General features: G+C 36.3%; 1 protein-coding gene across 1 annotated transcript; it reads right to left on the bottom strand.

The window, feature by feature from the left end:
- On the bottom strand, nt 1–12,674 carry LOC103712132 (WPP domain-associated protein-like). The gene is made up of 6 exons (XM_008798557.4): nt 12,495–12,674; nt 9,085–11,417; nt 7,357–7,483; nt 5,918–6,019; nt 751–829; nt 1–549 (listed from the first exon to the last, which is right to left on the bottom strand). The coding sequence occupies exons 1-5, from the start codon at nt 12,510–12,512 to the stop codon at nt 776–778; spliced, it is 2,634 nt and encodes an 877-aa protein (XP_008796779.3). The 5' UTR covers nt 12,513–12,674; the 3' UTR covers nt 1–549; nt 751–775.
- Between the last annotated feature and the right edge of the window lie 775 nt (nt 12,675–13,449).

The raw sequence follows: 13,449 nt of genomic DNA, 5'->3' as shown, positions 1-13,449 counted from the left end.
TAGCATCAACTAGATATCGTCAATCAATAGCTAAATGAGAACATCATACACGATAGGGCTTAGCCCGTGACCGTTACTGAATATTGTTTCCACATTCAGAAAGCTGCCTAATGGCTTACAAGCAATTTCCAAAAGCTATTTGTGTAAATAAATGAATAATTTACTGCAAAAGGAAAACACATACCGGCATTTACATCATACATAGTTTAGCTTGCATTGCATAATATCCATGATTCTTTGGTGACATGGAAAGCAACCGACAGCTCTTTTCTTTTTCTCCAGACTTCAGGTGCAGTTGGTCCACAAATGATTGTGAAGCCTATGCCAAACCCACTTGTAAGGGGCCTAAGCATCTGCCTGAGCATACAGTTATCAGTGCACTGAGAATAGATTAGGTTGGTTGTTGACAGGTCTGATCCCATGGAACAGCAATGACCACTTCCTTGAGTTATTTAACACACAAAAAAAGGGCTATCAACAGATGCCTACAAGAAAATGTACACTGCATCCTATGCTTGCTGGGAAATAATATATAGGACCTGGCCAAACCTGAAAGCAAAAGAATGAACAACAAAAGTTATCCTAAGACTAGCAGATTTTCATAAACTGATATATAAACTAGCTATCAAAGTATGCAACAGAGTCAATTTTGAGATCCATGTGTTTAATGTGCCATGGGCTACTGCAAGATGTTTTACAATCTCGCACTTTAGCACAAATACATGTTGACAAATCAAATTTCTAGCTTACCTGGCACAGCAATAGATCAACTATTCTAAATATCTTCTCCTTTTAATTCTCTTTGAACCAATTTTAAAATCTCCATCACCTGTCAGAATGTAAATGATAATACTGAATCATTGATGAATAGAAGGATTAGAATATTTCAATCTTCATGAAAAAATATCTATTATTTTGAAAATAAAAAAAAAATAACTTGCTCATAGTCAAGAAAACGTCAATTGTCAGTGAAAGCTAAATTTACAACCTGGAGTTTTATATACAATTTTGTTGATTGTTAATTGTGTCATACCACTTGCTCCGACGTCACACTCACTTGCTAGCATTAGATAATACTTAATATTTACCTCTAGCCTAGATTTAAGTACCATGTAGGTTCCCATTGTGGGCCAGTTTGAAAGACACGGATTATATCAGGTTGCAGAAAAGGCATCAATGTCTGTGATCTAGAAAGATTATAAAGAAAAAAATTATAGACTATTTTAGTACCACTATATTCAATAGTTAACAAATTTTAAGTATGTAAGTGATAGTTTATTGATGTGGAAGGAGATTCAAGAGCAAGCGTAAGGAAGCAACAATTGTAAAAAATGATAGAAAGGAAATTCCTAGGAAGCATTTAAATAAGAGAATATTTAAAAAAAAAAAGTGAAGTCGGCAATGGGTTTGCTGACTTCAACTTAAAAAACATAATAATAAAAGGGGCCCCCTTTGGGCCCCTATTTTGAACAAAACAAAGGACCAGAGGCGGAGGTTCCCCGGTCTCCGCCGGCCTGCCCCGGCAGGCCTTCTTCCTTCCTCTCCTTCTCCTTCCCCTCTCTGCTCTCTCTCTCTTCCTCTTTTTTCTTCTCCTTCTCCCCTTCTGGCGAGAGCGTCTCAGTTTCAATGCCGAAACTGTCCCGGTCCGCCGCCGGTACGATCCGGAATGCCCCAAACCAGGCGGTTCGAGATGGTTCCACAGACTTTGCTCTAAATGTTTCCAAACTACTGAAAAAAAAGCTTTGTTTTTCTCCTGTTTAAGCACCATCAATCACTGCTTTCATCATCGTCGAATGATAGATCATCTGTTGTGAAAGGCAGCCACCACCAAGGTTTTCCTCCTCCACTTTTCCATGATAGAAAAAGGAAGCCCTAAGTCTCCCTATTTCATCTTCCCTACTCTTTCTATGTTCTCTCTCTCTCTCTACTGTCTCTCTCTATTGTGACCGATGAACCCCAGTGGGCCCACTCTCCTATGATTAGGATCGATCCTATCTCAACACTCATCTCGAGGACCTAATTTCCATGAAAATATTTTCTAATTATTGGGTTGGATCCTATATGGGGGTGTTAGGACTTAGGATTTTAATAATCATGGCTGAATCTATAATAGAACTATAATTTTTGAATATTAGACTATAAGAAAGATTTTTAAAGTTAGTTGGATTTATTGTTTGACTATATTCACAAGGTAAGTAATATAACTCTTTTTCTAGATTTATCAAAAAATATAAAATAATTATATTTAATAAATTATGAGTCGAATTATTCATGATTTGATGCATAGAGTTTCATTATTGAATATGCCTTCTTCTAGTATATCGCATGATGCATAATCGAAAATATTGATTTTGTTATGGATTGTGCTGGATTGATTTCGATACCATATGGTTTTATGCATTTTTTAATTTAGAATATGAAATATGTTTTATGAAAAAGAACTTTGATTTGAGATGGTTTTGGACTCTCAGCCTGACTATACTAAATACCCCGCCAATGGGGCTAAACATTGGCACTTAATTAGTCATGAAGCATCTACACCACAAAAAGGATGGGATGCCCCAAGAAGATGTGTGACATAAGAACTCCGCCAATGGAGGTTAAACACAGGCAAAGGATCCCGTCATTGAGGGTTGAACATTAGCACATGATTATCCAAAAGAACTTTCACAACAAGAAGATAAGTGATACACCGCAAGAAGATCCACAGTATCACAAAAAACGTTCTGCCACAGGGATAATGTGGTCATAAATCATGGCTGAGAAGATAAACTTGATGTTTCACAAAAAAAACATGGATTCATGAATACAAACTTAAATTTTTTTTAAAAGATTAGATTCACATATATAATGTTTTGATAATGCTGCAAATCTAGATTTGGTTTTTGATTTGATGTGTTGCATATGCATATTTTCAGAATAATTATTATTTATCTTATTGCCTAATTTATCTTGTTAAAGTGTTCATTGCTTATTGAGCTATCTAGCTCATTATTCAATATCTTACTATTTTACATATTTAGAGAACTAGATTGGCATGGGGATTTGCTACGGAAAAGTGATTAGAAGCAGAGTTTTGACTTTTTTTATCTTAGTTTATTGTTTCTTGAAATTTGATGTAAGCCCTTTGGATATTGTTGGATTTTGTAAAATAATAAAGTTGGATTTTAGTTATTTAAATTTAAAGTTTAAACTTTAGTTATTTAAATTTATTCTGCATGATTTATAATATTATGATGGAATGCCTTGCATACATGTGGAAAGAGTTTTCTATAAGTATGCGGCAGTTGCCGCATCTCTAGCTCACGATCTTGAGTTGGGGGCATGACACTCACCCTCCTTTTTAATTCTATTTTTATAAAATAAAGAGGGTCCTCTAAACATGAACAAGAAGGGACTTAAACAATCATGTGTGGAGGCTAAACACTTATAGATTATTACATACAATATGGGAACAGAACTAGGCCCAAAATAATAAGGCTCATTAAATTAACACTTCAAAGTAAACATATTAACCTATGTCAGAAAGCATAAATATAAACTTATCAAACAAGATTTCATCACTCTTCAATGGATAAATTGTATTCTAGGTTTTTTATATATTCCTGCCTGCCCACCCACCCTCCCACTCCTCTCAAAATAAGATATTAAGATTTCCGCCCACCCTCCTCCTACTCGGTCTCAATCTGTAAAACACTATAAAATGTTTGCACGCACATATGCACATGCACACATGTATATATATATATATATATAGACACAGAATGCTGAGAAGCTACTACTCTTGCAGCTGGTCTAGGAAAAAATTGATATGGATGTATGTCTTATGTAGTCTATGCTCTACTCCCAACTCAGCACATGTGACTTGGTTAAGATGTCAGCCAACTGATAGGTACTTTTTACATCACTATCCTTTCACTATAAGCCACAATTTACCTTGATGTTGTTTGTACATTCGTAAAACAGAATTACTACAATGTAAACTGCAGTTCCAATATGAGAGAATATCTTGTTGGGACCATCAATCACAAAGCCTATCCCCAGGAACAATGTTCTCAACGGCATGAATTCAATTAATCCTTGACTCCTCCAGTGGATTTAGCAACTGCTTCATGTTCTTTAATTTTCCATGCCACTGCATCCCTTTCTATGAAAAATACAGTATCTAATGGAGAAGCTCCTAGATAAAGAAGATCCAGTCCAATCAAAATCTGAAAATCTATTTTAGCTTGGTTGCCCTACAGGCCTATGAACAACACCCTTTATAGGAGCACTTTATGAATAATTAGTTGGCTCTGCTTCAAGCTTTTCTTCACAGCTGACACTTGTCTTGGATTTGGCTACTTCAAAACCCAAGAAATGCATTATCATTTCAAATTATTGGTCCGGAAAAAGAACTGTCCATGGATGGATGGATCACTATTTACCTCAGCCAGACGCTTCCTTTTGCATCATAATTTTTCCCTTTGAAATATTTTAGTACAAAAAGCTTTAAGAACCACCAAGCAGTCATAAGGACGAGATAACCCCAAAAGCCCATTGTTATCTCAACAAGTATACAACCAACAAATTCTTGGTACACAACACTAGCTGTATAAATGTATTAAAAGCAAATAGTTTCATACACAGCCATATTAGCCACATTATCGACTTTACAAATTCTGAAATTCTAATCATAAATCAAGCAATAAAATTTTTGAAGGAAAAAAAAGGATCAGAGAAGATCATGTCTATATGGGATGGTCGTATTAACAGAACTACATAATTAACAAATTGATCAATCCACTCTTTTTCTACCATAGTAAACCTTCTCACTCAAGGTTTGCCGTCTCGGTATTGGATCCCGTACCGATGCTACACTAGCACAGTGTTACTACGGTATGGTATTGATACTTGGTACGCCACCCGTATCGGATACCGATATCAAACCGGTACGGTACGGTACGCCCCGTACCGCCCGGATCAGGCCGATATGGCGTACCATGTCCTCACTACATAAGAATATTCTTTTAGTCCTTTTCTAGTTTAAGGCTGCGAAGTTTGTAATGAACTAACATGCCTTCCTAAAGCATATAATAAGCATAATATCATGAGAATATGCAACATATAGATCATATCTCTTTATATAAGCTATCCATATGTAAATATTTTGCTACAACATGCATGCCATTATTAGTATGATAACCCTAAGGGCTTGTTTGGTTCGCGGAAAAAGAAGGGGGGAAAGTGTGGTCAACGGGAAAGTAATGAGATGCCTCTTGTTTGGTTGGAGTTTTCAAAGGAGAGAGATAGGAAAGTTGTATTCCCATGGGAATATGATTCCCACATTTTATGGAAAAGTCTTTCCCATGAGAAACATGGAAAAGTTATTTTCCCATGAGGCGGAAATCATTTTATTTTTATTTTTTCCCAAAAAGGATGCTGAAGAAGTATTAAAGAGGCATTAAAGACCTAATTTTATTAAGGGCATAATAGAAATTATACATAACTTTCTCAGGAAAGTGGATGGCCAACCAAACATAAGCATTTTGGAAATTTGTCACTTTCCCATGGTCAACCAAACATGCCAAAAGTACTTTTCTAGGAATCCTCTTCCTAGGAATTTATTTCCCAGAAATCATATTCCTAAGAGGAAAAATGCTTCCTGCGAACCAAACGAGCCCTAAAGGAAACCCAAAGTTGCAAACATCGTGTATAAGATAATATAGGTGTGTCACTCTAAAGTACTACTTGCATGCAATGTCAATGTTATTTACTGCTTGAAAGATTAAAAAATAGTAATAGAAAAATGGCTATCAAATTTTTTAGTCATACTCAAACGGCTGTTGAAAATCAATCATTCTTAACATGATTAAGTTGTAGAACATGCAAAAAAAATAATCAAAAGTAAAATAAAAATGAAAAAGAAAAATCTTACTCCAGGATAATGTTGTAACACTGGAGAGTAATGATCAAGTGCTACGTAAATCTTTCCCAGAAGACCCAGAAGAGCATCAACCTCATCTCCTAGAAGATCAACCTAAGTCCATATAAAATATCAATAAGCAACTTCTACAAGTGAGACAAATTATAAATCACAAAGGGTAAATTCCAAGTACAAATGTCACTAAGATGAGGCATGCCAAAGCTTAATAACTATTGGTGCTTTGACAATTTAAATGTGGCAAAAATCATGCAAATCTATAATTTTTCATGTTCTTTGCAAAATTACCACTTTACTAAGAGTAAGTTTGTTCATGCCTTGATATTTTAAGGATAAGTTCAAACTTACAGTGGAAACTCTAGCATGAGTGTTTGATTACTCACACCTTGAAGTTTCCTTTCTAGTTTCATTTATCACATTATCCCAAAAAATTCCAATTTCTTAAAATATGGAAGAAGGAAATGTAAGCATGATTTAAAAGTAAGAACCTGAAATGCTATTATTTGCAAAGCATGAAACAAGATGCCATTTAGTTCCTATTTCAGAAAGCTAAAGGGGAAATCCATAATCCAAAAGCATTAAAACTAAAATTAAAATTATATTTTATGTTTGTAATAGAAGATGAACTGCAATTTAAGATGTGAAGATATAAAAAACTCATATATAATTGTATGTATAATATGCCTTTAATCAATCTAATGGCTGATATCAAACTCCTAACCTCTAAATTAAGGGTTTAATTTGAGCTTAAAAACAAATTTGGCCCAATTTAAGAGTCTCAAATTAATCAAGATGCTTTTGGTAAGGCTGTTGTTCAGCTCGGCTTGAAATCAGGCATGATCAAGCTCGTCAAGATATTAAAAGAGTCGAACTTTACCCTGAATTTCAGGCTTGAAATTTTCTTCAAGCCATGCCTGATTAGAGGCAGGCTTGATCAAGCTTGGATCTTCTAAACAGCTAAAGAAAAGTCAAAATATAGGAGAACATGCAACATGCAATAAAAGATTTAAGTTCCAGTAGTCTAGAAGATTAGCATAACATAACTGGAAGTTGAAGATTTTCAAATAAAAAAGTAGCGGGGAGATGCATGTCTCCTGTGTTGAAAGTGAACAAGAAATTGAGCACAATTCTGTAACATTAACAAACCAAGTATATCACATAGATCATAATGTTGGTTTAGCATGAGACTGAGCACAAGCTTTAGATGGCAGTTGATTTGGTCCAAAAATTAGGGTGAATGCCAGAAGAAAAAAAAATCCCAGCCAGACATCCATATGAAGGCTTGCTAATTATGGTGATCTTATCATTAATGAGTTTTAAAAGTTAAAACAACATTTGTCATAGATGGATTTAAAAAAATAAATGTTAGCACAAGGCCAGGCCAAACTTGTAGGTATAATGACATAAATGGAAAGCAAATTTCATGCATATACCTCAGCTTCAGCCTTTTGGAGGTTAGAACATCTGATTTCGAGCATTTGTTTGTACCAGAATTCCTTTTTGTTTAGAAGGATAGCCTCTTTCACTAGTGGCTTGAACTGATGACTCAGCATATTTAACCTGTTAATAGAAGACGACATTACTTTCAAGTGTCAAGGAATTCAGTTCATGAGATGCAAACATCAAGATACAAATATTAATCAAAGTCACAGATTTCAACCCAAATGCAATTGTTGCCAGATATGAATTGTTATTAAATGAGAGTGAACTCCATGTGAATGCCTCACAGGTCACCGCAGCTTTTAGTTTCAAAGAGGCAGTGATAGTTAATAGACAGTGAAGTCTTAACATACCAAACTTTATTAATGACATTTATTTTTGAAAAGGCAGATAATTTTCTGGATGCCTTCTTATAATACAAGCAAATCTTATCAAACATTTACATTATAAGCTATCAGACTCTTTGTGGGGTCTTCCCAGCTCCTTACCAAAAAAAAATCACTCTTTTCTTAAACTAAGTAGTAAAGAATACAAATTCCATTCTTGATGTTAACTCCAATTCTTCAAAGGACTTTATAAGTAATTATCAAGTAACACCATATTCTTATTTCCTTTATTGTCTGTAACTCCCTATCAAACAACAATAGCAGCTAAAGACTGCCCATAACCATGTTATTCAAGTGCAATCCAGCATCCTCCCATCTCAATTCTGGAGCATCCAAGAGAGAGATTTTATCAATACATATAGAGAAAAGTGCAAGGAACTGAACAGATACCGTCATGTACATCACATATATGTTAAAATCTAGTTGCATATATGTTATTCATTTAGATTATTCTTGGTTCGGGCTAAGGATCGTTGTGCTAGTACCGAGGCCCGTACCAATCGCTCGGCGGCACAGTTTGGTACACCTCTGTGCTAGGCCCATACTAACATATCAGGGAGGGTAGAGGAGAGAGAGAACAGGATAGAGGAAAAGAGAGAGAGAGGCGGAGAGGGAGAAAGGAAGGGAGAGAGAGGGAAAGTGGCGAATGGCCGGAGGAGATTGGTAGAGGACCGTGGAGAACCGAGGAGGGGCAGGGAGGGGCAGAGGAAGGGCTCCGCCCTCCAGTTCTCCTCTTTTGTTCGAAATAGAGGTGCCCGTGGATGGCTCCTTTTTTATTTTGAAGAAGTTAATATAGTCAGCAACCCTCTTGCTAACTTTACTTAATTTTTTTAAAATAAAAAATATTTTTTTATTTAAAAAATTAAGTAAAGTCGACAAGGGGGTTGCCGACTTTATTTAACTTCTTCAAAGGACCCCCATTCTAGGACCTCTATTTCGAACAAAATAGGAAAAACCGAAGACGGAGCTTTTTGTCCACCCCTCCGCGCCCCTCCCTGGCTCTCCACCAGCCTTCTCCCTCCCTTCATCCCCCTCCCTCCCCCCCCCTCCCTCCCTCTCTCTACCTCTCTTTCCTTCTCCCTCCCCCTCTCTCTCCGGTTTCTCGATGTGAAGGCCAGAACCATCCCAGTCCGCCTTCCGTATGGCTCGGTAGGCCCCAAACCAGATGGTTCGGGATGGTTCCACCAACGCTGGTTTGGGCTTAAAGTGGAATAAAAGACTTTAATTCATTTATTCTGGTTTAACCATCCAAATACTACTCTGTATTCATCTTAGATAAAACTATAAAGTTGCCAATCTAGAATAGTTGAGTGACAAGAAACACTAAATAAGCACCTAGACTTGGTCCTTTTGATTTTCTCTGCAGATCTGCTTTCAAAGCCTACAACTGCTTTTGATAACTCCATCGCAGTGACAACAATGTGATCCAACTGCTTTGCTTGGTCTCTGCCCTTCGTGTCAGATAATGATAATGACTTTTGCTTCTCCTCAATTATATGATGAAGCATGGCCTTCTGCTTTCCTTCTTCCTTGAAGGCATCTGTTGCACTCTTTAATTTTTCATTCAGTTTGTTTATGTCCAACTCGTACTGATGAATTTGCTGCAAAGCCTCATTGAGCCTACTCTGCATTGAATATGATTCCTTCTTGAAATCTGATATCAATATCTCTTGCTTGCACACCTGGTCTCTGAGCAAACTAAGTTCCTGGTGAGCTAGGTCAAACTGCTCCTTTTGCTGCGTCAGTGTGGATCCAATCTCTATTGCTAACTTTTCCTTTTCCTTCATCACTGATGATAGCGATGCCATCCTCTGCTTCAACTTCCGGTTCTCGTCAATTTCTAATCTTAATGCCTTATCTTTTTCCAAAAATTTTGTTTCAAGAGAAGCTTTTTCCTTATAATATTTTGATATAGTAGGATTTATGGCAGACATAGCATCCCAAGCAACTCCTTTAATTAAAACAGAATCAATCTCTTGCAGAGAAACAGTCTCAATCTTTATATCCTCCATGCTGCATTGATGCTCAGAAATCAACTCCCTTAAAATAACATTATACAGTTCATGTCTAATGCTAATTTCCATCTTTATGTCTTCCAGATCCCCTTTGAATTTCATAATTTGTTTCAGGCAGTTAGCCTCCACAGAAGAGTGAAGCGACATTTGGCTCGCTGCATCAGAGACCTGTGAAGATAGATGCTTGACCTCCTTTCTTTTATCCAAAAGCAAACCTCGTAGACTCTGGTTTTCTGAAAACAAGCAATCAATTCTTTCCTTCAAACGGCATAATTCGTCATGATCATCATGGAATGGAGGCAGCTTTTCTTTCTCCAAAAGAATCTCATTGAGTTTCAAAATGACTTCTGGAATTTTTTTCTTTAAAAGTTCAGAGTCCTTATCTTTTCTGAAAGGTGATGAACCCTTTTCCTTGAGGAATTCCCTTTTGAATCTGAACAACTCTTCCGTTTTCTCTTGCAAAGCTGATTCATGTTGTCTTCTCATCTTGGTTATTTCAGTTTTGAAGTAAGACACTAGTTCTTCCATTGTCATGTGCTTCAGTTGGGATAATTCAACAACCTCTAGCACGACTTTGCCAGAATCCTCAGATTTCTCCATCATAATAGTTCCGTTTTCCTCGGAATGAGATGGGAAACGATAATTTCCTAACACTTTTCCAGGAAAGTGTTCCTTTCCTTTTGCAACACTACATTCTTCAAAACTTTCATGGCTGTTTTCTGAGCTCCATAATGACTTCGAAATATCATCAAGTTCTTCACGCACAGTAGCAAGTTCCGCAACTTTCTCCTGCCAGCTCTTGATTAAGGTATTAATAAGTCCTCTTTGCTCATACAATTTTGTTTCAAACTCATCTTGTAGACCCCTGATATAATTCTGCATCATCAAATTACTTATTTCTTTCTGAAATTCATGCTCCCATTGCTGTTCCCACATTGAAGTCTTCATTAAGTAGAATATGTCATTAATCTGTTCATATCCAGATGCTAGCATTACTTTTAGACCATCAATTCGTCCATCTATTTCGAGCAATTTTTCATCAGCTTTTACCTTAGGAAGTATACCAAACATTCCTGAATCCATGTAGCCTACATCTATTCTACCATGACAGTTCGAGGCCTTTAAATCCTGAAGAACCTCCTGAAGCTTATGAAGCTGTTCTTCTGCCACAATCTTTATCCTGCCTAAATGTTTTGCATAATTCAAATCCGTACTTACATCTGAATAGCTCTGATTCAGCTCTGATTTTGTTTTCTCAATTTCAACCTTTATTGCAGAAGGTTTTGGCAGCATCACAACGGATGCTAACCTTTTACTTGGAGCTGCATCAGATTTACAAGATTGCAACATCTCATTCAAGGTTGCTATCTCTGCATCCTTCGAGGCAATTTTTTCTGCAGCTTCTTCAACCACGGCATTTACTATTCCTTTGATGACTGAATCACTCACCATTCTTGAAATGCTGAGACGGTCATTTATCTCATCCCAGTAAGAATCCAGATCATCAAGGAGAAACTTTTCATAAAAAGCCGAGTCATTTCCAACGTTCTCATTCCCTTTAAAACTTCTACTTGATGGCAAAGACCCATCAGCTGAAGTACCAAACCTTTCATCCAGGACATCAGAATTCTCCACCAGTAACTGCACTCCTGACTAAAAAAGTGCACAAGGACAACAATTTCATTTCAAGAAAAAAGAAAATAAATTAATTTTAATGCCAATACCAGAACAAAGGAAACTAAACAATCTACGAATCCCATTCAGAAATGGAACTACGTATGATTTTAATGCAAATTTCTCAAAAAATGAAACTAAACAGTTCATTAACGCTAGCAAATCTCATTAAATAAAGAAACATGTGTATCCCTTGAGCAGCAGAAAAAATAAAAGGAAAAAAATAGAAAAAAAGACCAAGAATAGCATAATCAGTGAATTGAAGGTAGAAAAGAAACCATCTTCACTATTTTAATCCAAATTTCACAGGCCTGAGCCCAATCTGTACGCAGAGAAGTACTTGACCTTCCATCTGTAACGTATCTATTAATTCCAAATTCCAAATTCCAAATTTAGAAAGTTCAGAGATCCTAAATCAACAACTGAAGGATAGAAGTACCAACTTGATGTCAGATAGACATCTACTAATTCCCAGTTCTAAAGGAAAAAGAACGATAGCTCTGATTATGAAACTAAGACAAAATCAAACTTCCAATTCAGATTACCAATCAAATCCAGAAAAGACAATTAACGAGCTAAGTCAAGTCAAGAGATCCTTAACCAAACCAGATAAAACATCCAGAAGGTACAACTATTCAAACTGAAAACCAATTACTCCGACAAATTTAAACAGTACACAGATCCTTAATCGCCCTCTATGATGAAAAGTTTACTTCAAAATGACAAATTTAGAAGTTCAGAGATCTCAAACAGTCCGTTAATTCCTACAGTAGCAGCTCAAAGCCACTACCAATGAATGTTTAGCAAAACTAGAATCATAAAATTCCATATTCCTATCTCCGTACCTCAGATAAATCTAAAAGACTAATTAAACCAAGAAAACGGTTTAGAAGACGAAAGTCAAATCGATGAATCCCTCTAGCCCACCAACTAAAACAGCCAAAGATGCCACTATTCCAACAAAATTAACTATTACCGTCAATAATTCAAGCAAGAAACAGCGAGAACTGATCGAGAAGCCAATAAGCAGTAAAAAAAAAGAAAAAAGAAACTCACGGATTCGATCCGGTCCATCGACGCAACGAAGACGAGGCCGTCCGGGGGAAGCTCTTCGAACTTCCCGCCACTGTTTCCCGCGAAGTCTCGTACAGTGGAGCGAGCCGAAGCTAAAAAGGGTGGATTTTTAGGTCTGGGAGTGAGATCTTTTTCTCCCTTTATCGGATTGTGTGGTATTTTTTTTATTATTTTTTTAGGGGTTGAGAGAATAGAGGAAAGGAAAACAAAAGAGTCGTCAGTCGGAAAAGAAGACAAAAGAAAAGTCGTCGGTAAGCGGAGACAGCCGCGGCAAGCAAAGTACAGCGTCCAAGACAGGATCTACGGACCGTCGAATAAGTAAACTATAATTATTAAACTTGGCATTTAGAGCCCAAGAAAATGGAGTTCAAAAATAGAAACAAGAATAAATGACTTCCACACCAATCATTATGTTAGAATTTTTTTATCAACAAAATCCAATTCCATTTTTTTCTAGCATTTAAATTCCATTCAATTTATTTAGAAATTTTAGTTCTTTAAAAATATTTTTATATTTAATTTTTTTAAAAAAATATTTAAAATTATTTTGATTCTTATTCTACGAAGCAAATGTATTTAGAAATATGACGGTTCAAATTCTAATTCTAATTCATTTTGATTCTGATATCGATTATCAACAAATATATTCTTGATTATTGTGAGTCATGCTAATTTTCTTGTATCACGCCTGCAGACATTTTTTGTGTGCATAAAATTGATTTTACATGACGTAGCTGATTAGTCGTAATTTCTAGATAATTATGGCTAGATTTTATTTATAAGGCGAGTTCATGAGGGGAGCTTGGTGCATTGTTAGATTACATGTGAGAGTAACCTCTCAATTGGAGCTCCAGTGCATTCTAATTTTTTGTGCGGCTGCGGATAATCGATCCATGTAGTAAGAGACATGTAGGCTATAAGTAAGGTTAGTATGGTT

Source organism: Phoenix dactylifera, chromosome 16, assembly GCF_009389715.1.
Source record: "Phoenix dactylifera cultivar Barhee BC4 chromosome 16, palm_55x_up_171113_PBpolish2nd_filt_p, whole genome shotgun sequence".
In the NCBI taxonomy this organism is placed as follows: Eukaryota; Viridiplantae; Streptophyta; class Magnoliopsida; order Arecales; family Arecaceae; genus Phoenix; species Phoenix dactylifera.
Note: the sequence above shows the minus strand (reverse complement) of the source record. Positions and strands in the feature narration are given on the sequence as shown.